The 27,312-nt window shown below is 47.2% G+C and overlaps 1 protein-coding gene across 8 annotated transcripts in view; it reads left to right on the forward strand.

Annotated features, from left to right (window-relative positions):
• The first annotated feature begins 1,502 nt into the window (after positions 1-1,502).
• KDM4A (lysine demethylase 4A) overlaps positions 1,503-27,312 on the forward strand; it is a 48,811-nt gene continuing 23,001 nt past the window's right edge. The window contains exons 1-11 of one of the 8 annotated variants that reach the window (XM_041738145.1): positions 1,503-1,618; positions 4,141-4,317; positions 4,994-5,169; positions 9,439-9,553; positions 10,799-10,992; positions 13,614-13,663; positions 14,621-14,724; positions 15,129-15,266; positions 16,134-16,381; positions 17,217-17,416; positions 18,538-18,914. In XM_041738145.1, coding sequence (XP_041594079.1) covers positions 4,180-4,317; positions 4,994-5,169; positions 9,439-9,553; positions 10,799-10,992; positions 13,614-13,663; positions 14,621-14,724; positions 15,129-15,266; positions 16,134-16,381; positions 17,217-17,416; positions 18,538-18,914 — 1,740 coding nt within the window. In that variant the 5' untranslated portion in view covers positions 1,503-1,618; positions 4,141-4,179. Of the gene's footprint in view, positions 1,650-1,801; positions 1,916-1,942; positions 2,128-4,140; positions 4,318-4,993; positions 5,170-9,438; positions 9,554-10,798; positions 10,993-13,613; positions 13,666-14,620; positions 14,725-15,128; positions 15,267-16,133; positions 16,382-17,216; positions 17,417-18,537; positions 18,915-27,312 lie in introns of those variants that run through there. The other 7 variants (XM_041738144.1, XM_041738147.1, XM_041738146.1 and 4 more) reach the window with 7 other exon arrangements.

Here is a 27,312-nt window from a genome sequence, read left to right on the forward strand (position 1 = left end):
TTTCCTCATTAAGAACCTTCCAGGTTGGATTCTTCAGGCTCTTAACAATTTTGTGAGCTACCCAGTATAATCTAGTAGCTAATACCTTACTAGGTCTGGAGAGAACAACTTTAATTGTTGTGAAAGACTATTGATTGCCCAACAACTATCAATGATCATTCCTTTTTAAAAATTTTCCCCCAATATAACTCTGCTTTGTTGTTTTTTTTGGTTTGGTTTGGGTTTTTTTGGGTGCACGTGCCCAGCCTCAGGGGGATAAATCATAATTGTTCTACCTCTGGCACTCTAGGTAATACCATCCTTTTGGCCAACATTTATTACCCCTCCTTTTTGCAACAATCCCGCAAGGCAGGTATTATCTTTTCCATTTTGCTGATGGGAAAACCCAGGCTCAGAGGAGGGGTGGATTTTGAACGCAGATCTGACTCCATAGCTCTTTACAGGGCACTGCATCATAGCTCACCCGTGGGTAATTGTGGCCACTTTATGATGCTGGTTGTGATTATTCTACTTTTCTATTGGGCCTATCAGAGCGTTCGGTAGGCTTCCGGGCCCACCATCCGCGATAATCTGGGAGCTCCTTAGGGTGCCTCAGTGCCCCTTAGGAAGTTCCTAATGACTTCTAGGCACCCCCTCAACTTTCCAGAAGTATGTGTAATGACTCCCAGGACCTTCTCCCACGCCCCAAGAGCTGCTCCTAATGACCCCCAAATCCCCGCTCATTGAACAACTCTTCTCTTAATGACCCTAAGGACATTCCCCCTTCAGAGCTGTCTCCCCTTCAGGAAATGTCTGGTTCTGCCGGCGAGTGGGAGGTTTCCCATGGCACGGGACTTCCAGTTTTGAAAGCCAAGGCAGGGATCCCCAGGTGGCTCAGCGGTTGAGCACCTGCCTCCGGCCCAGGGCGCGTGATCCTGGGGTCCCGGGATCGAGTCCCACGTCGGGCTCCCTGCATGGAGCCTGCCTCTCTCTCTGTCTCTCTCATGAATAAATAAAGGAAATCTTAAAAAAAAAAAAAAAAAGAAATAAAGAATGAAAGAAAGAAAAGCCAAGGCAGTCTCGGGCAAAAAGGGCCAAGTTGGTCACCCTATCAGATCTCGGAAGCGGCCCCCAAGGGCTCCCAGCGCACTGCCACCTTGGGGAGGCCCCACCTTGGGGAGGCCCCTAGACTCTTCGCTAGTCACATCCCACGAGCATCCCGCGAGCACCAGACGAGCATCCCGCGGCCCCGACCCTCGCCGAGCGTCCCACTTCCAGGCACTCGCCTCTTTCCACCCCGGGGAGCCGGGGGAGGGGGGGGGGGGGATGGCCGCCTGTGATTGGCCCGCCCCGCGGCTCAGCCAAGGTGCTCAGTGGCCGCAGAGCCGGGCGGCGCGGCTTTTCCTCCTGGCAACAGCCCGACCCGGCGCTCATTGGCGGAGCAGATCATAGGCGCGCTCCCATTGGCTGCTTGCCGAGCGCCAGCGGGCTCCCATTGGTCAGGGCCGCGCGGCTGCGCAAGGGCCGACTTTCTGGGGGAGGCGGAGCTCCGTCCTCCGCCGGCTGGAGGAGTGGAGCGCGCGGCCGCCGGCGACCGCGGGAGCCAGGCCCGGGCCCTGCAGGGGCGGAGGGCTGGCGGGTAAGGACCGTACGGCTTCCGAGTGCTCCGGGTGCGTTGCAGCCGTCCCTGTGACCGTGAGCTCCGGTGGGGGAGGGGCGGGGGCTTGCCGTCAGCGCCGAGTGATAGGCGTGCTCCTTGCCCAATGCGGACCGCGGCTCCGAAATGCATCCCGAGATTGGTCCTTTCTAATCTCCTGTGGCCAATGCACGTCGGGAAGGGAGGCGGGTGTCCTGGGCCTTATTTTCTTCTTCCTGCGGCCGGGCCTCACTCGCCTAGGCGGCGGGGCCGGGAGGGGCTGGCCCTCGACGCGGTGAGGTGGGGGGGCCCCGGGAGCAGGGGGCTGCCCTGGGGGGGTGCCGTGGGGGGCAGCTTCGAGGGGCGGGGCGGCAGTTAGAGGCGGGTGTTAGCGGCGGCGACCTTTATTGAGTTCTTAAGTGCCGGGCCTAGTGCTCAGCGTTTCGCTTGCATCATCTGAGTTCATCGGAGCAGCCCTGCTGGGCGAGGAGGTGGGGATCCCCATTTTACAGGTGGGGAAACTGAGACTCGGGCAGCTCACACAGCCAAGGTCACACAGCCAACGAATGGCAGAGACCGGATCTGAATCCAGAGTTGTTCGGGCTCCGGAGCCGGTGCTCTTGAACCACACCAGGCTTTGTTGCTGAATGGGGGACATGAAAGAGTCGGGGCACTGGAGCTTCCCCCAGGGGGGAGGTGGGGGGAAGGGAATCCTAGGGTCGGAGAAAGGCAATGAGCGAGCGAAGTGGGGGCGAGGGAATCAGTTATTCAACAGTTACGGAGTGTCTGCGCCGAGCCGTGCATTGTTCTAGGTTCCAGGCGTACAAAGATGACTAAGTCCAGAGGCAGATGAAGCCCCGTTCCAGGCCTAGCACTGTGTTCACACGATTAGGATGTTTTCATCAAATTAGGCTGAAGCAAGATTTTTTAATTCTGAATAAGACAGTCTTTAAAATTGATCGAACTTGAGGTTCCTCCACACTTGGATCTGCCCTTGCAAAGGGCTGCTTCTAGGTGGAAATTATACAGTAGGCAGCACAGAGTAATGGAAGAAGCAGTGGGGATGAGTCGCAGGGCTGTGGGGGGAAAGTCCTGCTATGTAAAATGGGGTTAACAGTCTAGCTGTTCTGTAAAGTTTTGGGGAGGCGCCTGAAAAGCTCCTGGCCAAGAACACTTTATTTTTTGGTGAAATGGAAGCTTGAGAGATGTGGGTAATGGGGCTTAGACAGTTTTGTGTCATCCTGGCTTCCCAGTGTGTTAGTAGGTTGCTGGCAGGTTGGAGGTGCTGTAGTTTCCTTCTGAGCTCTCCAGCTCTCAAGGGAACCCTGGGAGCTGAACTGCCATGGCTTTGGGGCCCAGACTGGAGGAGTCGAGGGAAATGTTTGCTCCTAAAGTGGCTTCTTTTAGATCTTGTGCCTGGTTCTTACTCATTTGAAATCATCTATCGTGTTAATCAGGCAATGGGGATGCACCCACTTAGTCGAAGGCCTCATCTAGGAGCACAGTGTTTCACCTTTTCTTCCGGTCAGTTTGAAGTGTGCCCTGTATTGCCAGTTTATCGCCCATTTAAATTTTGTCCTTTGAATTCTGGGTACTGTGTAGTTAACTAGTCTCCAGCTTGACCTCATGTATTGCTGAAATGACGTTTTGGTTTAGAGAACAATCTCATTTTAGGGGTTTTAAATACAAATATCAGAGTGCTTTTTTTAACTCTTAAAACTTTATAATTTTATGGCCAAGTAACTTGCCTTAGGAATCTAGAATCTTGTTTTAGGTTGTGCCCTGAAAGGGAGCCATAGTTTGTTTTTTTAAATCTGACTAATACATTGTTTAATACATCCTGAAGCAGTTATCAAAGGTGGATAAGGGAGCAATTGGACAAGATAAAGTAGGGCAGGGCAGCTTTAGTATTGTTAAGTACAACAATCTAGTAACAGATTTTAGCTGAAACAGTGTCTCCATTTAAATGAGATTTGAATACTTACAATTTTGATACATTGGATTCTCACTCTGTTTTTGTTTACTTAAGTAACCTATCTAGAGGCAGATTCAAGGTGTGAGGTCTTAAAACTTCAGGATTTCTACATCCTTTGCTGTTTCAGCATTGACATTCCAAGCCTTTTTTTTTTTTTATCAAGTTTTAAAAAAATTCCATTCAGTTAATATACAGTGAAATATTAGTTTCAGGTGTGAATTTAGTGATTTCATCACTTGTTTATAACACCCATGCTCATCACAAGTGCCCTGCCTCCTTAATATCCATCACTCAATTACCCATCTGCCCTGATATACCCAGCATTTAATTCAAATTACAGTTTATGCTCTTAAAAAAAAAAAAGAATTTATTTATTTATTCACGAGAGACACCGAAAGAGAGGCAGAGGGAGAAGCAGGCTCCATGCAAGGAGCCCAATACAGGACTCAGCCCTGGGAATCCGGGATCACACTCTGAGCTGAAAGCAGACACTCAACCACTGAGCCACCCAGGTGTCCCTACAGTTTATGCTCTTCATGTATTTCTTCAGATTCCTGTCTGACCAAAGTGACCTCAGAAAGGAAGGAAGATGGCTTCTGAATCTGAAACTCTGAATCCCAGTGCTCGGATAATGACGTTTTACCCAACCATGGAGGAGTTCCGGAACTTCAGTAGATACATGGCCTACATTGAATCCCAAGGAGCTCATCGGGCTGGGCTGGCCAAGGTGAGGGTGGGTGGGGTTGTTCCTTAGGGCAGCAGGAATTTTTCCTAAAAGGTGGGTGAAAGAACTGAGTTTCACGAAAAGCCAGGCTGGGTGTTGAGTATATACTGTCCTATTTGTAAGTTAATTCCTTTCGTTAACATCTGAAGCAAGCATCTTTTAGGTAGGGCGGGAGCTGCTTGGAGTCTTTAAAGAGAAATAAAGAGCCTAAGCAAAGTAAAGAGCCAGTGTCCCAGGGCCAGCTGCTGTGCTGCTTCCATTCTCATGGCAGAGATGTGTGCTTTAGTGTTTGTACCTGTCACTGAGGCTTATACCATCCACCTTGTTCCCATTTCAGTCTCATCTAGCACTCTGTTAGCAAGTTGGCTCTTTATGTGCACTTTATGTGCACTTTCTGTTAGATTATGAGAATCAGCTTTTGTCTTGATGTCCAGATAAGATACTGAGCTTAGAATGAGTATTACTTATTTTGATCAATGCAATAAGGCAGCCAATTGGTGGCTGAATTGGATCAGGGTTAGCACAACAGCGTGACTTGCTATGTTTGGGTATATTTGGTTAAATCAGAGTCACTTTATAGTAAAATTGACCTTTCGGTTGGATAGGGGCCTATCCCCAACCTGGGCTGGGACCTGGCCTGCTAGGTTTCTGATCTCTTTGTTTCTTGTGTTCCCTACAGGTCGTTCCTCCAAAGGAGTGGAAACCTCGAGCGTCCTATGATGATATTGATGATCTGGTCATTCCTGCCCCCATCCAGCAGCTAGTGACAGGGCAGTCTGGCCTCTTCACTCAGTATAACATCCAGAAGAAAGCCATGACTGTTCGAGAGTTCCGCAAGATAGCCAATAGTGATAAGTGAGTGAAAACCCGTCCCTTCCCGCCTGCAGTAGCACCTAGGAGCTAACGTCTGATCTTTATAGCTGTCTCCTAAGGTCGCTGCCGAGCCACTGAAGGATGCTTTCCTCAGCCCTAGCTCTGTCTCCCTTTCTGCTCTTTTTATGGAAGCATCCTTACTACTCCCAGTACTGTGTCACAGTCTAAACGCATCCATAAGTCTTCCCTAAAGTAATCTCATTGTTCTTCCATCAGAGGCAGAATCATTCTCTGACCCTGGTAAATTGTAGAGTTGTAAAGGAGAAAGTTAGGAGTTGGTTCAAAAAGAGTTTTGGTCAGCTGTGTTGATAATACCAGCTTATCGAAAGGTTGCCTTAGTGGTTTTTTCTCTTCCTTCTGGGTCCTCCTGTCTTTTCATGCTCAAACTACTCACTACTAGCCACTGTCCCCTTCTATTTTTTTTTTTTTAATTTTTAATTAATTTTTATTGGTGTTCAATTTACCAACATACAGAAAAACACCCAGTGCTCATCCCGTCAAGTGTCCACCTCAGTGCCCGTCACCCATTCCCCTCCAACACCCGCCCTCCTTCCCTTCCACCACCCCTAGTTCGTTTCCCCGAGTTAGGAGTCTTTATGTTCTGTCTCCCTTCCTGATATTTCCCAACATTTCTTTTCCCTTCCTTTATATTCCCCTTCACTATTATTCATATTCCCCAAATGAATGAGAACATACACTGTTTGTCCTTCTCCGATTGACTTATTTCACTCAGCATAATACCCTCCAGTTGTCCCCTTCTATTTTGACTTAAAATATGACTGGGCACCTGGGTGGCTTAGTCAGTGAAGCGTCTGCCTTAGACTTGGATCATGATCCCAGAGTCCTGGGATCAAGCCCCACATTGGGCTCCCTGCTCAGTGGTGAGTTTGCTTCTCCCTCTGCCCCTCACCCCACTCATGTACTCTCTCTCTCACTGCTCTGTCTCTCAAATAAATAAATAAAATCTTAAAAAAGAAAAAAAAAGTGTGATCAAACTGCCAAGCTGGTTGCTGTTTTCTTTTTCTTTCTTTCTTTCTTTTTTTTTTTTTTCTGTTTTCTTTTTCTTTTTTTTTTTTTTTTTAAAGGTTTTATTTATTTATTCCTGAGAGACACAGGCAGAGGGGAGAAGCAGGCTCCATGCAGGGAACCCGATGTGGGACTCGATCCCGGGACCCCAGGATCACGACCTGGGCCAAAGGCAGGCACTAAACTCCTGAGCCACCAGGATCCAGGGATCCCCTGGTTGCTGTTTCCTTTGCTTCCATTCCTCTTCATCCATACATCCTTATCTCTGTTAGACACATCTTTGTGTAGGTCTGTAGGTCTGCTGTTTTCCATGGTTTCTTGTCTGTTGTTTTTCATATTTAGCTTTCATTTGACCTCAGATTTACAGAGTGTGATTTTGTGGTTTCCTTCATTGAGCTCTGACTGCTCCTACTTAATCCTTTCTTGGACTTTCTCCCTTCCCGTGTTACTCCTTGATTTTTTAGTGTCCACGAGGGATTCCTTTATTTTCTCTTGCTTTTTTCCCTGTGCCCTTTTGATCTACGTACGTCTTGATTTCAGCCAATCAGATGTGTTAGATTGTGTGTTTGCTGTGAATGACCCCAGAGCTGGATGTTTAGCTCACCAGTTTTCACGCTTCTGGGGGCACCACCACTTCATGTGCTTTATCATTGCTCTCTCACATCAGATCTTGTTCTATTTCTGTGTTTTGCCATCTTTTCCTTTGACTTATCACAGTTCAGAATGTTGTTTTCCAGTTTTATTGACAGCTTAACTCTTAAAACATCTGCATTGCTGACCAACCTGCTGTCTAAAGAGCAAATTTATGTAAGAGTGTGTACAAGAAGTGTGACATGCTCTGCAGGTGAAAGGCTGTGCCATCCTTTATGTCTGGTTTCTAGCTATGCGCTGAGAGGCTTGCCTGCCTTCCAGCTCACATGGGGCTCAGCCAGAGGCCTCGCTCTCTGGCTGGTTTCTCTTCTCAACATATAGTAGTCCTTTTCTTTAAAGATACCTCTTCTTTTCAATTAGCCAGTCCTGTGTCTTTCCCCTTTGTCTGAAATGCAATAAATTCTTCCCCTTAATTTCTATGTGCATTGTCAGCCAGCTTTAAGAAAACCCAGCAGGTAAAAATCGCAATTTATGAAGCAGATCAGTTGGAGGTGGAAGAGTTACTTATATTTCAAAGGGAACTTAAGAGTCCTAGACTTTATTATTCAATAGGTTGACATTAAAATGTATGGCCTTATTTATTTATTTATTTATTTATTATTTATTTATCCCCCCCCCCTTTTTTTTTTTGGTATGGCCGTATTTAAAGTAAGATTTTTTTTTTTCCCCCTTCAGCCCATTGTCTCCACACAGTTTGTTTTGGGTCTTTGCTTCCTTTCTATCCATTCATAATGTTTTTTTCCCTTTTGAATTATAATGTGCATTTTCAAATATTTATTCAATTTACATATAACTTTTTTTAAAGATTTTATTTATTTATTATATATATAGAGAGAGGCAGAGACACAGGCAGAGGGAGAAGCAGGCTCCATGCCGGGAACCGGACATGGGACTCCATCCGGGGTCTCCAGGATCACACCCTGGGCTGAAGGCAGCGCTAAACTGCTGAGCCACCAGTGCTGCCCTACACATAACTCTTTTGTTTTTTTTTTTAAAGATTTTATTTATTTATTCATAGAGACACAGCTAGAGAGAGAGGCAGAGACACAGGCAGAGGGAGAAGCAGGCACCATGCAGGGAGCCCGATTCGGGACTTGATCCTGGGTCTCCAGGATCACACCCCGGGCTGCAGGCGACGCTAAACCGCTGCACCACAGGGGCTGCCCAACATAACTCTTTTAAATTGCTGTGTTAGTACTTTTTGAGTGGTTGAATTTTTTAAAAGATTTTTTTGGAGTAAATTCTTAGTAGGTGATAATTAAGCTAAAGAGTATAGGTATTTTTAATATATTTTTAATTTTTATTTATTTATTTTTAAAAGATTTTATTTATTTATTCATGAGAGATACAGAGAGAGAGAGAGAGAGAGAGAGAGAGAGAGAGGCAGGGGGAGAAGCAGCCTCCATGCAGGGAGCCCGACGTGGGACTTGATCCTGGGTCTCCAGGATCACACCCTGGGCTGAAGGCGGCGCTAGACTGCTGAGCCACCTGGGCTGCCCTTTTTTTTTTTTTTTTTGGGCTGCCCTTTAATATATTTTTTAAAGATTTTATTTATTTGTGAAAGAGGGAAAGAGCACTAGCAGGGGGAGAGGGAGAAGCAGACTCCCTGCCTAGTAGGGAGCCTGGCAGAGGACTCGATTCTAACACCCTGAGATCATAACCTGAGTCTAAGGCAGATGCGTAACCAACTGAGCCACCCAGGTGCCCCATTTTTAATGTTTTTATATGGAGACATGCAGACACCTATATGTGTATGAATGCATATGTAAAATTAGATTTTTTTCCTAACTAAAACATTTGATATTTAAAAATCTAATATTTTTAGGAATATATTTTACATATGATTTATTAGAGTGTGCACATGAGCACAAGCAGGGGGAGGGGCAGAGGGAGTAGCAGAATCCCTGCAGAGCAGGGAGTCTGATACAGGTTCAGTCCCAGGACCCTGAGATCATGACCTGAGCCAAAGGCATGATGCTTAACTGGCTGAGCCACCCAGGCACCTGAGAATATTTTATATTTTTATTAAAATACTTAGTTTTTAGATGTGATTATTTATTGAGTTACCCATTTACATAGGGTGCTGCGAATGTAGCAATGACTATACAGGTGAGCCCTCTTGGAGCCATTTCCGATACAGAGTGCGGGGAAGTAAATGCTGTTTTAGGGTCCCAGCTCTTCACATGCTGGCGGGGGTTTGGTTGTCTGTGGATATATAGGGATTTGTATTCTTGGTTCTCACTAGTTTGTAAGCCTATTTTCGCTCTGGGTGGCAAGGCCACTCCTGATCCCCTGATCCCCTGATCCCCGCAAGATGAAGTTTTAGTGGGCTCTTGAAAGCGTTGAGGGTATTATGCCTCATACAGAAGATGGGCTTCACATCTTCAGGTACATGACCTTCCTCAGGCCCAGAGCTCATGGAAGGGATGTTGAGGAAGTTACTCTGGATTGGAGCTTTGAAGGCCTTGAAATAGCTTGGTTTCCCTAGAACAAGGGATTGTGTCTTGTGCTGTTGATAATGCCTAATGAATTTAGTCCTCGTAAGTGGGTTAACACTTTGTTTACTTTTGAAAGGTACTGTACCCCACGGTACAGTGAGTTTGAAGAGCTTGAACGGAAATACTGGAAAAATCTCACGTTTAATCCCCCAATCTATGGTGCAGATGTGAATGGCACTCTCTATGAAAAGGTGAGACTTGCTGGAAACATCATTGAGTTTTGTAATTTAATACCATTTTTTATCTGCCCAGCACCTAGTAGGCATCTAAAAGCTGCTTGCTGAATGAGTGGTTGAACAAAGGAATGATCCACCACCAGCTGATGCCCTTGTGCTCACTTAATTGTAGGGGTTTTTGCATGTGACTGAATTTTATTTCTCTCACTCTACATGTGAATTGGGGGATGTGGCCTTCTTTGCAAGGGCTGGTAGAATAGTCTGTGGGTGGTAGCCAATGAGTTCTTGGAAAGGGTGGGATCACCATTAATGAAATGTTGGGGGAGAGGCAATGTGGTTCCTGCAGAAAAAAGATCACTGACTAATCTACCGAAAGGGGTATATACATTTAAGAAGAGAAACATATTTAGATTTTCAGCACCTTCAAACAAGATTCTTTAGCCGAAGCTATTGTAACAATTTGCATTGGATTGGGGTGTAGCGTTTTCAGCATAAAGAACAGCCTTAGATACGGTCTAAGGAAGGAATATTTGGGATGGTTTTTGGATGATTAAAAACGCTGTAGAGTATTTCAGGTCTTATCACTCTGATTGATTTAATGTTTTTATAAATTATTGGGAGTAAGGAATTGATTTAAATAGATTCCAAGTTTGTTGATGACAAGTTCTTTAAGTCAGAAAAGAACAGAAAGTGAGACTTAGAGTAAGGCAGAAAGTGAAACTTAGAGATGTAAATGGCAGGGAGATACTGTAAGGATCTGGACAGGGGAGGCACAAAAGCAGCTGACTGTTACAATTCAGGAAAAGGAGTTGGGTGACATGGTCGACTTTTTACTGAAGACACTGCCCAGTAGAAATTGAGATCAAATAGTCACAAATCAGGATAGTTAACTTCCATGTTATATATTCAGTAGTTTAGGAGTCCTTTCCTATTCTGACCTAAGTTTCTTTAGCTTTAGATCAAGCTCTGCCTCCAGGGGTTGAGAACAGGAGGCTGGCTGTTTCTCCTCATTCACCTGTCATATATTGGTTTTCTTTACCAAGTGGTATTTGCCCTTCAGAGGTCTAATGGTGCCCATTCCAGTGGTGGCCATGTGAAGAGTGAGTGAGGCGGGCTGCGGTCTTCAGATCCAGGCTGTTTTGACATTATTCCACATCTTTGTTAGAGGTGACAAGTCACCTGTGACCTCTTCTGATTTGTAGGTGCAGAGCCTTAGTTGATATTTACTGTAATTGCTCTCAACTCTGATTTCCTTTGCAGCATGTTGATGAGTGGAATATTGGCCGGCTGAAAACAATCCTGGACTTGGTGGAAAAGGAGAGTGGGATCACCATTGAGGGTGTGAACACCCCGTACCTGTACTTTGGCATGTGGAAGACCTCCTTTGCCTGGCACACCGAAGACATGGACCTGTACAGCATTAACTACCTGCACTTTGGAGAGCCAAAGTCTTGGTAAAGCCGGGCTGCCCTTGGCCCTGGGGCTTCTTGGGCCACTGCAGGCCTCTTAGCTCTCAGGTGCCTACACGGCACCTTGGGATCTGGTTAAAATGCAGATTCTGCTTTGGTAGGCCTGGGCCGAAGCTGGCATTTGACATTTTCACCAGGTGTTTAAGCAGGAAGATGCTGTTGGAGCTCTGGTGCTCAAACTCCTCTTTGAATAGCAAGGCTTTAGAGGGCAGGGCATTTAGCACTATTGTATGAAAAGCTAAGTTGGCTAAGTTACTGAGAGCCACCAAGGCTCTTCCGGGCTCTCCTACTGCTTTTTGATTTCTTCTTCTGAATAGGCCTGAGGCATTTCTTAGAGGCAGACTTCCAAGACTGGAGTCACTCTTTCAGATGATAGAAAGCTATCTTTTCCTCATGGAAAAAATATTTGGTGAGCAGCAGTGTGTACTTGACCCAAGAGAGGATGGAGGCTATTCAGCATCTGCTTCCTGCTCTCCAGGATGTTCTCCATCTAGTTGGGGAGACAAAGATCTATTCTCTCCTCTCTCCCTGGGCTGATCCATCTCAGTCTCCACATTTTAGTGAAGGTACTGTGTTGGACGACTGTGACTAAGACAGATGAGGTTTCCTCACAGGAGACTGGTCAGAAGATAGAATGTGTGAGGAAATAATAATCCATCGTGAGAGAAGTTCTGATGGGTGCCCTAGGGCCACATAGGAAGGGCATGTGAAGGTGGTGTGAGGATTGGAGAAGGCTTCCCTGGAAGAGGTGACAATGAAGCTGAGACCTAACGTGAGGCCTAGCTGCTGGGCAGGTGGCCGGTTTTGGGCAGAGAAGACTGAGGAAAGTGCCCAGGTGATTGGAACAGCATGTGCAGAGAGCCTCGGTTGAGAGAGAGCATGAGATCTCCGGGAACTAGAGGAAGTCCCCTATGGTTTGGGTGCCTCGTAGAAGGACGGAGGAGTGAGGAAGAGGCTGGTGGGGACACCTTGGGCCAGGTCCAGGAGTTGTGGAACCAAGCATCTTCATTTCCCTTGCCAGCGTCTTCAGCCACTTCCTTTCCCAGATGCTTTCCAGTTTCTAGTCTTTTTTTTTTTCTTTAAGATTATATATTTATTCGTGAGAGACAACGGAGAGAGAGGCAGAGACACAGGCAGAAGGAGAAGCAGGCTCCCTGTGGGGAGCCGGATATGGGACTCAATCCCGGGACCTTGGGATCACAACCCCGGCCAAAGGCAGATGTTCAGCCCCTGAGCCACCCAGGTGTCCCGCATTTCCTTTTTTAAATTTTTTTTTTTTTAAATTTTTATTTATTTATGATATTCACAGAGAGAGAGAGAGAGAGAGAGAATGAGGCAGAGACACAGGCAGAGGGAGAAGCAGGCTCCATGCACCGGGAGCCTGATGTGGGATTTGATCCTGGGTATCCAGGATCGGGCCCTGGGCCAAAGGCAGGCGCCAAACCGCTGCGCCACCCAGGGATCCCCGGCATTTCCTTTTTTAGATGGATAGACTTCTAGAATCTATAAATGTAGCTTTTGAGCCTTCCTCCCGTTTACTCCTAAATTCCTTGAGATTGGGTTTTAATTTTTCTGTAGAGAGAGAAGATTTTCTGGTTATTACACATGCTCGTTAGGTCTTTGGAAGTGGGATCTCCAGAGACTTCTGGGCAAGGTTGCCTGATGGATACCAAGGTCCTTTGGGTGACCAACATTTTCCTTTATTCCCCATGTGTTTTGTTTCATAATGAAATTATTTGGAATGAGAGATTTCTGTTGTTGTGGGATAGTTTTTAGAATCAATTATAAAGGTTAAAATCGACTTGCTGGGAGCTTCAGAATATCGAGTTTTAACAGTTTTGCAAAAATTTTAAGTAGTTACGTGGCTTCTTTTTTTGATGAAGAGCAGTTTCTCTGACTACTCTGTGGGGTGGAGTAATTAATGGGTAATCACTGTAGCTGTTAATGGAGATGAAGAGAAAAATGGGGTCAGCAGCATATATAGGGCCTGGTTTCTAGTATCAAATCCCATTTTCACCTTGTTTTCTCTTCCTCCTCTATCCTATCCTAGTTAGGCCTTCCAGCCTCTCAGGAGCACTTTAATGCTATCCTTTTATTTATTTATTATTTTTTAAAAAGATTTTAAGAGAGACTGGGGGGAAGGGCAGAGACATAGGCAGAGGGAGAAGCAGGCTCCTTGTAAGGAGCCTGATGTGGGACTCTATCCTGGGACTCTGGGACCACGCCCTGAACCAAAGGCAGGTGCTCAACCACGGAGCCTCCCAGGCGTCCCCTAATCCTATCCTTTTAAAAAGAATTTTATTGCTGGAACATTATTAAGGAGAGACATGCTGAATACATACCATAAATTATGGCTCGTGGTGAGTATTCAGCAAATGTCTTGGTAAATGAGTGAACATAAAGAGAAATAAATTTACTCATACTTCTTCATGGGCTCCTCCCTCCTCTCTCCAGATAGTCTAACACATTTCTCCAGACTTCTTTCCAGTTTTTGTGGTTGGGCAGATGAAAAATCTGGTATTTTGAGCTGTTTAGAGAATGGGTACGAGCCCCTTGGCTCCTATAGTGTCCTCTGCTCAGCATCCAACGCTTTTATATGATTGCAGGTACTCTGTTCCCCCTGAGCATGGAAAGCGGTTGGAGCGCCTTGCCAAAGGTACTATTTCTTCTTCCTGTGCTGGGTCAGACTCTCTGTGAGCTGTGCTAATTGGTCTGAAATGTCCATTCCCTATGGTCAGACTCTTAAGTGTCCTTTCTCAGGCCTCTGTGTAGGGGATGAGCTAAACGGCCAGATTGGTCACCCCAGTGGAGCAGTTAAAGTTGGAAGCTTTCTCTGTCCTGGGAAGGGACAAAGTAATTCTTTTTTTTTTTTTTTTTTGGACTAAGTAATGCTTAGTTTTTGCCTCAGTTTTATCAGGTATGAGTTTATTCTTTTTTTTTTTTTAAGATTTTATTTATTTATTCATGAGAGGCACAGAGAGAGAGAGAGAGAGGGAGGCAGAGACACAGGCAGAGGGAGAAGCAGGCTCCATGCAGAGAGCCTGATGTGGGACTCAGTCCCGGGTCTCCAGGATCATGCCCTGGGCTGAAGGCAGCGCTAAACCACTGAGCCACCTGGGCTGCCCATCAGGTATGAGTTTATTTGACCACAGATAGTATACCAGGCATATTGGGTCTGGTTCTTCTGCCAGAAATCCAAATGTGAAAATGGAATTTTTGTGCTTCTGTTTTTTAAGTGGACTTTAATAGATTTGTACCTCTAGAGAGCCCATTTCAGGAGAGCTTGGGTAATCTGTGCTGTAGAGGTGTTACCAACAAAAGAGTGAGGTTTACAGGTTTAATGGAGGAAGGTCCCAAATAGTTTCAAAGCTTTTTATAAGGACAGGGCAGCTCGGGTGATGTCACTCTTCCAATTTGTTTACTCACATAACAGCTTACATGGGAGAGAGCCCAGAGGCTCATTGTAGAATCTTAGGATTGGCCTGAAGCTAGAAGGGTCTGTGGTGGTTTATCCTCCTTATCATCCAGATGATGCATGAGCATGCAGCAAGTCCAGGGTTGCAGAGCTAGTGTGGAATAGTGCATTAACTCGTGCCCGTGTTCAATGAAACAGGTTTTTTCCCTGGAAGTGCTCAAAGCTGTGAGGCTTTTCTCCGCCACAAGATGACCTTGATTTCCCCTTTGATGCTGAAGAAATACGGAATTCCCTTTGACAAGGTGAGATGATTTCACATGCAGAAGCCCTTTGGCTTACAAGGAAGCCACCCTTTTGGGTCTGTGTCACAAGGACCTTTAATCTCGTTCATCGGTCTGTTCCAGGGATGGGCCAAGGCTAACCTGTATGGCAGTACATTGATCTGAGGATATTAAAGGTGGAGCTACTGTAGCTTCCTGGTGCCAGAGCAGAGTCACATCCCCTTGGGCAGTGTTGATTTGGATGAATGGTCATTTATAGTGAGGGGGTCTGATATGACGGGGCTGGGTGTTTTATAAAGGTCCCTGTGAGTTTTAGGACTTCTCCTGTGTTACTCAGCCAAGCTATGGCAGACTTGGAGCTCAGAGGCCCAGTTCTGTAGACTTGAGCCATCTGCCGCAGCTGCGTCAAGTCTCCTCTCATTCAGGTAACTCAAGAAGCTGGAGAATTCATGATCACTTTCCCTTACGGTTACCATGCCGGCTTTAACCATGGTTTCAACTGTGCGGAGTCTACCAATTTTGCTACCCGGCGGTGGATTGAGTATGGCAAACAAGCCGTTCTGGTAAGTCCGTTTGGTTTCTTTGGATAACGCCATGACTAAAAATGTCTGCTGACCAAATTCTTGCTAGATACACTGGCTGGCGATTAGAACATTCTTTGAATTCAGAAACGGGGTGGCAGGGATGTGCAAATGTGCCAGCATAGTGTGTTCATACCGAATTGTGAAAAGTTTGTTCAGGTTTGGGGTGCATAAAGTGAGATTTCATGCTTATGTCCTTTGAGCTTGAAAACCACACACATTGATATTTCTTGCTCTGGCCACTCTGGGATTTCTCTTGAGAAATTCTTAGGATTAGGGAAGCAAGGCAAGGCTGGACATTGACATTTGCTCCTGTGGTCCTGGCTTGGCTAGATCTCAGAGGGAAGGTTGGACATTGACCGTCCTGGTTCTGAGTGCAGAACTTCATTGCAGCATTTCTTTCTTTTTTTTTAAGATTTTATTTATTTTGGGGGGGAGAGAGTGAGCACGAGCAGTGGGGGAGGGGCAGCACGAGAAGCAGACTCCCCACTGAACAGGGAGCCTGGTGGGGCTTCATTCCGGGACCCTGGCATCATGACCTGTGCAGAAGGCAGATGCTTAACACACTGAGCCACACAGGCACACCCTCATTGCATCATTCTCTATGTAGCCTAGTTAGTGCCTGGGTGGGTGCACCCCAGCACCACACATACCTCCCTGCTGTTTTCCCTGCTTCCTTCAATGCCTGAAGGCTCTGCAATGACAGTATGCCCTCAGCCTATCAACACAAGCAGTTTGGCTTTAAACTGTCTTGTGTCTTTTTCACTTGGAGGGAGGAGAGGGGATACAGGGGTTGCGTGGAAGCCACTAATGAGTGCTGACTGGAGCTTTTCTGGTTCCCTGGGACAGTGCTCCTGTAGGAAGGACATGGTGAAGATCTCCATGGATGTGTTTGTGAGGAAGTTCCAGCCAGAAAGGTACAAACTTTGGAAAGCTGGGAAGGACAGCACAGTTATTGACCATACCCTGCCCACACCAGAAGCAGCCGAGTTTCTTAAGGAGAGTGAACTGGCCCCGAGAACCAGAAACGAGGAGTGTCCAGAGGAGGATGACATGGAAGGGCTTGAGGATGGAGAGGAGGGTGACTTTAAGAGAAGGTAACGCAGCGGCCCTCTGGGCCCAGCTGTGTGTGTTGGGGGACCTGGGCAGCTTCCATAACCTGTCAAGGGGCTCTTTCAAAGTGAGGGGTTCTAGCCACAACTGAGGGAACTTTCTTCTCAGTAAAGGCTCTGGAATGCCCAGAGCAAGGGCATTCAGGCTCTTCCTTGTGGCTGTCGCCCAGGAATGACCACATCCGTATCTGGAACGAAGATCACACACACGAGAGAGCGTGGCTCCCTCAGCCAGAGAAGTCATTTTCTCATTGCCACATAAGACATTTTTTATTTATTTTTTATTGTAAGTGGGCTTCATGCCCAACATGGGGCTTAAACTCACGGCTTTGAGATCAGGGGTTGCATGCTCTACTAAATGAGCCAACCAGGCGCCCTATCATATGAGATGTTCTTTAGAAAAGAGAATGGAGGGTGGGAATGAAACTCACAGAGGCAGGGGGTGTGCGTGATTGATGTTGGCCAGCATCGTTGGTGTCTGAGCTGGAGGATCTGTCCTGGTGAGTTGATCCTGGGCCATGTGGAGAAGAAAGGAGAGTATTTATGGGGTGCCTACTGTATGCCAGGTACCTTGCACACCTTTTAAGCTTCACATCAAATTTTTTGACGTGGATGGTGATAATTCCTATTTTCCTTTGGGTGGGACAGGCTCAGAGAGGTGGAGTCCCTTGTCTCTCCACCAATAGGAGGTGGGGCCGATGTGTGGAGCCTGGGCAGGCTCTGGCCACTCGTTCATTTTGGGTTATGTGTGTGGATGTGTGTGAACATGTGTGTCCATAAATGTACTCCTGGGCCCTTAAAACATCTGCTCTCCTCGCAGCCTCGCCAAGCACCGTATAGGGACAAAACGGCACCGAGTGTGTCTTGAGATACCACAGGAGGTGAGTCAGAGTGAGCTCTTCCCCAAGGAGGAGCTGAGTACTGGACAGTATGACATGACGGAGTGCCAGGCCGCCCTTGCTCCCGTGAGGCCCACCCATAGCTCCGTGCGGCAAGTTGAGGACAATCTTCCCTTCCCAGGTTAGTTGGTTACAGTGTTTTCCCCACATGCCTAACTGTATTCTGTTCTACATTAGATGCCGTGCTGTATTCAGGGTCATGGGTAGGAAAAAGGGGGGAGGTGGGTCTGAGCAGAGAGTGTAAGTGGAGTGTGAGAGTGGCTGTGAGGAGTCCTTCAGAGGGGGACATGCTGGGTGGAAGTGCCCCTCCACCACCTGGGGAGGGGTCAGGGCAACACTGAGGGTTGGTGGAGTGACGCTAAACCAACTCTTACAAGAGAGGTCAGAATTTCCCAGGCAGGCAGAGGGTTGGGCACCCAGAGGGGAGTACAGGGGTGACGGCATGGAGATGTGAAGTCACAGGAGCTATTTGGAGAGTTTGTAGTAGTTTCCTGTAATTTGAACATAGTGGGGTGGGAAGGGGAGAAGACAGCTGTGCTAGCAGGAAATGAGGCTAGAGAAGCAGGAATGAGATGGTTGGGGGACTGGCTGCCATCTTAGAGTTTGCTCACTAGAGGGCTTGAGGGGCCACTTGGATTTTAGGAAGTAAGTGGTGTGGTCCAGCAGTGTGGTGGGGCAGCTGTTCCCTCCTCCCCCTCTACTGACTCCAACCCGCTCAAGGGGTTATTGAGAGTAGATCTGTTAGGGAGGGGCTGGTGGCAGTCTTGGGTGAGGCGTGGAGGATCTGTACTGAGAGTGCCATGGTACGTCTGCTGACAGACAGCTGGACGGCCCTGTGGACTGGGGCCCGGGGGCCTGGCTGCCTCTGTCTAGCAGCTTGTCTAGCTAGGGGTCACCGGGTCTGCCGAGCTCAGGCCTTCATTCCTGTAAGACACTTCTGGGGAGATGACGGTGGCCACTTAATGAGTGTCTGCTGTGTGCCAGGCTGTGCTCCATCGCAGACACAGAACCCTGGAGATAGGGGGTAGGCTGCTTGCAGTCCATAGGATGAGCGTGGAGGCCTGGAGCTGCTAAGGGATCAGCCCACAAGCACCTGTAAGGGATAAGGGATAAGATTGGAATTGGAAGCCATACCTCACTCGCCACCCGTGTTCTCTTGCTTCGCCACTTTGCTTTTCATTTGCTTCAGATGTGCTGGAGGAAGTTGACTCTGGCCAATGTGTGTGTGTGTGTGTGTTTCAGATTATTCTGACTCCTCTGAAGTCAAATTTGAAGAGCTTAAAAATGTCAAACTTGAAGAGGAGGATGAGGAGGAAGAGGAGGAACAAGAAGCAGCCGCCTTGGATCTTTCTGTGAATCCTGCTTCTATAGGGGGACGCCTTGTCCTCTCAGGTTCGAAAAAGAAATCCTCTTCTAGCCTGGGCTCCAGTTCTTCTCGGGATTCTATTTCTTCCGATTCAGAAACCAGTGAGCCTCTGTCCTGCCGAGCCCAAGGGCAGTCGGGAGTTCTCACTGTACACAGCTATGCCAAAGGGGACGGCAGGGTCGCCATGGGAGAGCCCTGCACGAGGAAGAAAGGGGGCGCCACCGGAAGTATCAGTGAGCGGGAGCTGGCAGAGGTATGGGCCCTGGGCAGTGCTGGGGGGGTGGCTGCCTGGCTGGGATCCTGGGGGCAGGGGGTCGTCTGGAGGGTGAGTGTGCTTGCTGCAGGTGTGCAGGGTGGCAGGAGACCAGCAGAATGGACCTGCAGTGTCAAGCAGAAAGCTAGTACCATTGGTTCACTTCTAGCTTGTTCTTTGTTGGGAGCTCCTTTTCTCTGGCCCCTGTGTGACTGTTCCAGAGAATTGCATTGTAGCCTTAGTGACAGTTGCAGAGCTCTAGCTGTGGGATGTACCCTTGACCCAACCTGCCCTAGAGGCATGAAGGTTAGAGTGGCAGTGGTTTTAGCCTAGATGTGGTTTGGGAATGAGATGGCTCTTCTTACCTAAAATTCAGTTTTGTTTTTTTTTTTTTTCCCTTAAAAATCTTGACTGCCTTGTAGACACCCATGGGAATTCTCTCTCTACTCCTCCCCATACATTTTCCACCTTCCAGTACAACATTGTTGATAGAGCATCTTTTTGGAGCCCAGAATGAATTCCCGAAGCCATAAATGTGAACGTTTTTCCAGGCTTCCTTCTAGAACCTATTGACACCAAAAGCTGTTCTCTCTCTGCTTTGTGTAAAAAGGCTCCTGATGGACCCGAGGGGGCCACCAGTAGAGCTGTGTTGAATGGATACAGACTTGTGCCTACCCAAGTGACCTGGTCTTATTTTCAGCCTCACAGCTTATGTGGGTCTAGTTGCAGCCTTGAGTGGGGCTAGGGTGGGGTCACTGATAGAAGTCAGCACAGAGACTTTTGAGTTATTTCCCATTTCCTTATCTTTACCTTTGAAAAATTGCTCTTTTAGGAGTTTTTATTATTATTATTTTTTAAAGATTTTATTTATTTATTCATGAGAGAGAGAGAGAGAGAGAGAGGCAGAGACACGGCAGAGGGAGAAGCAGGCCCATGCAGGGAGCCTGACATGGGACTAGATCCCCGGACTCCAAGATCAGGCCCTGGGCTGAAGGTGGTGCTAGACCGCTGAGCCACCTGGGCTGCCCAAGGAGTTTTTATTATGAAATGTTCTAAAAGTACATATGAGTACCATCACCAGCCCCTCCTGTGTGCTCACTTTCTCCGTATGTTAACATTTAGCCTTTTGGCTTTCTGTGTTTTGGGCTAAAGTACTAACCCTGAGTCCATATTACAGTTCTGGTTTCCCTAGTAGTGCATTTTTGTGGTTGGTCTGTTCCTTGTTTTGAATACCCACATCACTTTTCTTTCTCCCGTCTCTCAGTCTCAGGGCTCATTTTCTTTCTTTCTTTTTTTTTTTTTTTTAAAGATTTTATTTATTTATTCATGGAGGCACAGAGAGAGAATGAGAGGCAGAGACACAGGCAGAGGGAGAAGCAGGCTCCATGCAGAGAGCCTGATGTGGGACTCCATCCAGGGTCTCCAGGATCACGCCCCAGGCTGCAGGTGGCACTAAACCGCTGCCCCACCGGGGCTGCCCTCAGGGCTCGATTTCTGTAGGTGTACTTTTCTGCTGCATGTTCTTCCTTCCATCCGGTTGGGTGCAGGCTGATGAGCCTGAAGCTATGTCTCCTTCCCATCACTTCTGGTGGCTGCTGTCTGCTGTCCTGTGGCAGCTTCCACAAGAGGTGGCTTTCCATCTTAGACACCAGAATCCCTTTATGGTCCCTGTTGCCACATTGGAGCCTTTCTTCACAGAGCCCTCGGGTCTTCATTGACCCTGCTATCATGCTACAGGGCCCACTGTCCTCTTGCAGCATCCTCCTGACTTTCTTACCTCTGGTTACAGTCACAACCACAAAAGCAGCTAATCAAGCAAGGAGTTACTACATGCTAAATACTTTATCCGCATTCTTCAGACTATATGTTACTGCTAAATTAATCTTACTATAGTCAAGTTGTGTGTGTTTGGTAGGAGGAGTCAACATATGACACCCATCTTTTTTCCTCTCCAAATTAAGAACCAGTTATGGAATGGATACAGGAGTCAGCATGTGGAGTTAAGAATGTTGCTTCATTACCAGTTAAATTGATTGGAGAGAGTGGCTTTTAACCTATGGCCAAATGGCTTTGCTGCTCATTTACCTTCAGTGAGACAAGTTACCTGCCTAGTCAGCAGGCAGTCGTAGAGGACACAGGCCTGTCATGGTGGCTGAACGTTGTCCACTTGCCTTTCTTGGTGGTGGACACAGATCTGAATGTACTCCCTCCGCAAAAGGCAGATCCCAGCTAAGTGAAGCTCACTGTCATCCAGAGGTTGAGGAGAAAAGCCATGTGGAATATGCTGGGAGAAGGAGGCTTCTCTCTGACATGAATCTTTACTCCTCAAAAAAACCCCCAGGAGTGCCTTCTTGGTTCATTTTTATTTCTGTATGGTCTTAGCTAGTAGTCTGATGGTAATACCATTCTCAGTGGCATTGCCTTCCTGCCCCTTGCCCTCAACCTCCTAGATGTGCTGCATCTTTGAAAAAATATCTTTGCTGCTCTGCCTCTTTGCTTTACTCCGTGATTACACGGCATGCCTACTTGGGGCCAGGACTGTGCCTTCAGGGAGCTCGTGGTCTAGATGCAAGCAAATTAGTCTACTCCTCAGGGATAAGTGTTGTAGTCCAAGTGGAAGAGTTAGTGGCTCAGCCTAGGGTTGGGGTATAGAGTTTGAGGAGACTGCAGAGAAGCAGGCATTATAACTAGGCTGAAGATTTGCAGAAGTATGCCCAGTGCCTTGAGGGAAAATGGAAAGGGAATCGAGGAGAGGAACCTGTTCCTCTGTAAAAATCTGTAAAGATACTTACTTGACTAGACTACTTCGGTCAGAGGCAACAAGACAGTAGTGGAAAGGGCAGAGACTTAAGTAGCACATGCCAAGGTCAAAGCACATGGGGGCCTGCAGAGTTGTGTTAGTCTCAGGCCTATGGGCCTGGAGAGAGCCTTGGGAACTGTTGCTGGAGGGTGTGAGGAGTCAGATCATCACAGTCTGCCTGTGTGCCATGAAGCAGTTTGACTTTGGAAGGTTCACCGCCATGTGTTTTTGGAGATTGAAGATTTTCAGAATACATTTTTATTTTTTATTTTAAATTATTTATTTATTCATGAGAGACACACAGAGGCAGAGGCATAGGCAGAGGGAGAAGTAGGCTCCTCGCAGGGAGCCCGATATGAGACTCGATCCCAGATCCTGGAGTCATGTCCTGAGCCAAAGGCAGAAGCTCAACCACCAAGCCACCTAGGCGTCCCCAGAATACATTTTTAAATGCACAAAGTTGCATGTGGAATACTAACGTGAACCCACAAATGCTCCTCACCTAGGTCTGACGGTTGTCAGTACTTGGCCACATTTACTTCACCTAGCCTTTTGTCATTTGAAGCACATTAAGGCAAATCACAGGTGTGTTGTTTCTTCCCCACTCATTGTGACCTCCAAAAACTGTGGGTATTTCCGTCATTCTGCCTAGCAAATTTAGGAGAGTTCCTTAGCATCATCTAATATCCAGCCTATAATCCAGTTTCTCCAGTTGTCTAAACAAATTTGATTTTACATTAGGTTTATTTGAATCAGGATTTAGTCTAGTCTCACACCTTCTGTTTCTGTTGTCTCATTTTAGGGCAGTGCTCCCCCTGCCTCCTAGCTTACTCAAGAAACAATGCCAGTTCTTCAGGTTGTCTGGTGAAGGGTTTTTTAGCTCTGCACTGATGTTTTGAAAGATCATTTTGGAAAAAGTATAAAGGATTTTGGGGCTGGGGGTGGGGAAGTAGGCAAAAGCAGAAATAGCAGAGGTTCTCCTGAAGGTGGATTATGGATATTTCACTTTCTACATTTATAAATTGGAATATTTTTATGATTAACCACATATAGTCAAATACTTCTACTTCAGGAAGAAAGAAAGATTTGCAATAGGGAAATCATTTTGGAACCTGTTTAGTCTGAAAAGTGACGTGGTGAGGACCTGGGCTGCGTGGTGGTGACAGGGATAAGGAGCAGGAGGTGGACCTGAGAGCCCCTGAGGGCGGGAGCACAGGACTGGGGGGGCTGGCTGTAGGGGTGGGGTGGGTGGGAGTTGACTCGGATTCAGACTTAAGTTATTGGATGGATGGGGGTGCATTAATGGAAAAGCCAAAGGGTATTTGAGTGTGGCTCAGGTGGGGAGTTCAAGTTTGGGGCGTGCTGAGTGACGTGTGTGAGGTAGGGGATGGAGATGTGTGTGCGCAGACCTGAAGTTCAGGAAGGTTGGGTAGGAGGCAGTCACTGGAGGTATCGGGGGGGCGTGGAGGAGCTTACCTGTGGAGCATGCGAAGTGTGGAGAATACTTTTCATAATGGGGTGGAGTAGAGGCCAGGGTAGAGCAGCCCAAGGTTATGGGGAAGTAGAGAAGGGCAGTGTGTCCAGGGCGAGGGGCGAAGGACTGAAGACCTGGGAGCAACAGGCAAGTGTGGCTGTGTTATTGGAAGTCATGAGGGTAAGGGGGGAGGACTGGATCCTGCAGGTCCAAATACCCAGGGGTGGGTGTGGGGCTCCAGCACAGCTGGATGAGGAGTAGAGTGCTATATATGGGTTGACAATTTTGAGTTTTTAAAATTTAATTTTTTAAAAGACTTTATTCATGAGAGACACACAGAGAGGCAGAGACACAAGCAGAGGGAGAAGCAGGCTCCCTGCAGGGAGCCCGATGTGGGACTCATCCCAGGACTCCAGGATCACGCCCGGGGCTGAAGGCAGATGCTCAACTGCTGACTCACCCAGGTGTACCTTAAGTTTGTTTTTTTTTTTTTTTTTTTTTAAAGTAATCTCTACATCCTATGCAGGGCTTGAACTCACGACCCCAAGATCAAGAGTCACGTGCCTTTTGGACTAAGCCAGTCAGCTACCCCCTTCCTTTTTCACTTTTAATTAACTCCTTTTATTATATTTATTTTTGAAATTTTGGGTTGATTTGTTTTTAGTTGTGGTAAAGTATACATGATGTAAAATCTGTCATTTTAAACATTTTTTAGCATACAGTTCTCTGACCTTTTATGCCTTCTCACTCGTGCAGCCATCACCAGGCTACAGAAGGTTTTGAGGTAGGAGGAGCCAGGGAGTCAGTCCTCAGCACACCTCTCTTCCTGGAACACGACTTTCTTGCTTATTGGAGCCCAGTCCTTTGCAAAAATCACCATTCCCAGCACCCGTTCACTGCTTCCAATCTACTTTCCTTCCTGCCTGGAACACCTGTAGCACTCTGCTCCCTTTTCACCACAGTCCGTGTCACTCTGCACAGTTGTCCCAGGTTGCTGAGGGAGCCAGGCCCTGTGCCATATCCGCGTTGCTGCTTCACGCACCGACATGGTCCTGGGACTCAGCCCATGAACCTTCTGTAAACGTGGAAGGAAGGAATGGAAGTTTAGTTTTACCAGGAAGCTGACAGCAGGATTAATTGGGTGGGATGGGGGAGTGATAGTCACTGCTTGGGGCAGAAGCTGAAGCACCTTACCGATCCCTGGGGAGGTCTAATGGCATTGTAGCTGTATTTGGAAATAGCTGGGTTTTGAAGAGCACCCTGGTGTCGCTCCTGCCCCCCTTTTGCATTCCCCATGCTGTAATTCAGGCCTCTTGCTGCTCAGTTTATGTGCTCCTCTATGTCAAGGGCCTTAGTAAAAGCACCCAGGTTGACGGACTGTAGAAGCACCCAAGCTTTAGGATGTTCACTTAACTGCAGACAGAGCTCCAGTGATGTGTCTGTTATAACATTTCGTGTTAGTTTAAGCTGCTTTGAAAAAGTAAGTTCCCAAAACGAGGAGGGAACAGTTGGCTCTTCTCTATACAGTCCATTAGTCACACTGACCTTGACTTGGGGGCCTGATGTTAGTTGGGGAACAGAGAACTCAGGAGCCTGAGCTCTAGCTCTCTTGCAGGCAGAGGCCTGGGAGACCCTACCTGCTATCACACCCCATCCTCACAGCGCCCTGGGCAGGGCGCAGCATTCAGTCCTCCCACTTGATGAGTGGGATGCTACTTGCCTAGGCTCACACAGCTAGTTGCTAGAACTAGGATTGGAACTCAGCCGTTTCTGCTACCTGCTGTGAGGGAATTTAGAAGTGAGCACATGAAGGCCGTGTGGAGACCAGGGAGCAGGAGTACTTAGGCTGGAAGATGAGAAAATCTGTAAAGATACTTACTTGACTAGACTACTTCGGTCAGAGGCAACAAGACAGTAGTGGAAAGGGCAGAGACTTAAGTCGCGCACACCAAGCCCCCCCCCTTGTCCTGCTCAGGCTGCTTATGTTCCTTGGTCCTTGCCTTTTTCTTTCATCTTCAAAAGCAGCCACATTGGCCAGGTCTTGCGTACATCACATCACATAGACATTGAGTCTTCTGGTTCCGTCTTCACTATTAAACACTTTGATTACATTGGGCCTGCCCAGAGAATCTAGGATAATCTTACTCTTTTATCTGATGAGCAAACTTAATGTTTTTCATGTCAACATAGCATTCACAGGGATTAGAAGTGCACATCTCTGGGATCCGTTTTCTGTCTGCCACATGTGTAGTACCTCTCGTCTCACAGGTTTCTTTTCTCTCTGCCCGTAAAACCCTATGCAGCCCCTTTTTTCAAATACAGTTGGAGGGAATTCCCCATGATCTCATTTCTTTTCTTAATCTTCTCAAAAAGAGTTTTGGATGCATTTATTCCTTAAGTTCTAGCAGACAAACTATCTCAGCAAAGTCCTGATGCCTCCCAGTTGCCCAGTCCTTTGGCTACTTTCCTGCTCAGCTGTTGGCATCCCTTGACACTGCGGCTTTCCCCTCCTTGCCCTCTATTCCTCCTGTACTCTGTGGCAGGATCTCTTTTTTTCTCTTTCTCTTCCTCCTCCTATTCCCAAAGGCTTGATCTTCTTTCAGTGTATCTTTCACCAGTAATGTCATTCACTCCCACGATTTCAATTCTCAACCTGATGCTAAGTATCCTTAAATCTACAGCTCTTGCTCTGACCTGCTTTCTGAACCCTCAGGCTAATTTCTTCTTGCCCCTCTGGGTGTTTCCACAGAAACAGGGTGGGTGTTACCTGCCTATCCTGTTTAGCTTGGTTTGTTTCTACTCCCCCTTCATCTGCATGAATCCTCTTAAGTCCCTCTCGCCTTGGTGATCCAGACTGGAAATCCCGCCATTTCTGGTTCCTTTATTTTTTCTTACTTCCTAGTCTTTGCCACTGCCATATCCCAGATTTAGGCCTATTTACAGGTGGTCTTCAAAGGAGGAATGCAAGAAGGTTATCTGGATGCAGAAATAATGGAACTTTATGTATTTATTTATTTTTTAAAAGATTTTATTTATTCATGAGAGACAGAGAGAGAGAGAGAGAGAGAGAGACTGAGACACAGGCAGAGGGAGAAGCAGGCTCCATGCAGGGAGCCCAACGTGAGACTCGATCCTGGGTCTCCAGGATCAGGCCCTGGGCTGAAGGCGGCGCTAAACCTCTGAGCCACCTGGGCTGCCTGGAACTTTATCTTTTTATAGTTTATTTTTGTAAATTAAGATTTTTTTTTAAAAGATTTTATTTATTCATGAGAATACACAGGAGAGAGAGAGAGGCAGAGACACAGGCAGAGACACAGGCAGGAAGAGAAGCAGGCTCCATGCAGGGAGCCTGATACAGGACTCGATCCTGGGTCTCCAGGATCATGCCCTGGGCTGAAGGCAGTGCTAAACTGGTGAGCCACCTGGGCTGCCCCCCCCCCCCCCTTTAAGATTATTTATTTTTCATGAGAGACACAGGCAGAGGGAGAAGTAGGCTCTCTGCAGGGAGCCCGATGTGGGACTTGATCCCGGGACCCCAGGATCACACCCTGAGCCGAAGGCAGACACGCTCAACCACTGAGCTACCCAGGTGTCCCAAGATTTATCTATTTGAGGAAGAGCGTACATGTCCACCTGCAGGGCAGTGGGGGGAGAGATTTAGGGGCTGAGGGAGATTGTCTTAGGCATACTCTGCGCTGAGCAGAGAGCCCAGCTCCAGGCTTGATCTCATAACCCTGAGATCATGGCCTGAGCCGAAACCAAGAGTCAAATGCTTAGTCCATTGTGCTACTCAGGTGCTTATTCTTCTTTTAAAATATGCATAAACACATTGGTGTATGTAATTTGTTAGTAAGTATACATATGATGGGGGTGCATGTCCCTAAAGTTTTTTAGTTCCATGGTTGCACTGTGAAATACATTTGAGTATTGTTTTCCAGTTTGTTTTAGCCAAAGAACCCTTTCTTTAAGTGAAATCTTTCTCATTTGAAAAGTATAAATCAAAAGCAGGGCTGTTTTGGTTGGAGGCTCTTGAGGGGCCTTCTTGTGCACTTTGGAAATTGCTGGTTTATAGCCTGTCAGTATAGTTCAGATCTGATTAAAAGTCTGTGATCATTGGGGTGCCT

Source organism: Vulpes lagopus, chromosome 23, assembly GCF_018345385.1.
Source record: "Vulpes lagopus strain Blue_001 chromosome 23, ASM1834538v1, whole genome shotgun sequence".
NCBI classification, from domain to species: Eukaryota; Metazoa; Chordata; class Mammalia; order Carnivora; family Canidae; genus Vulpes; species Vulpes lagopus.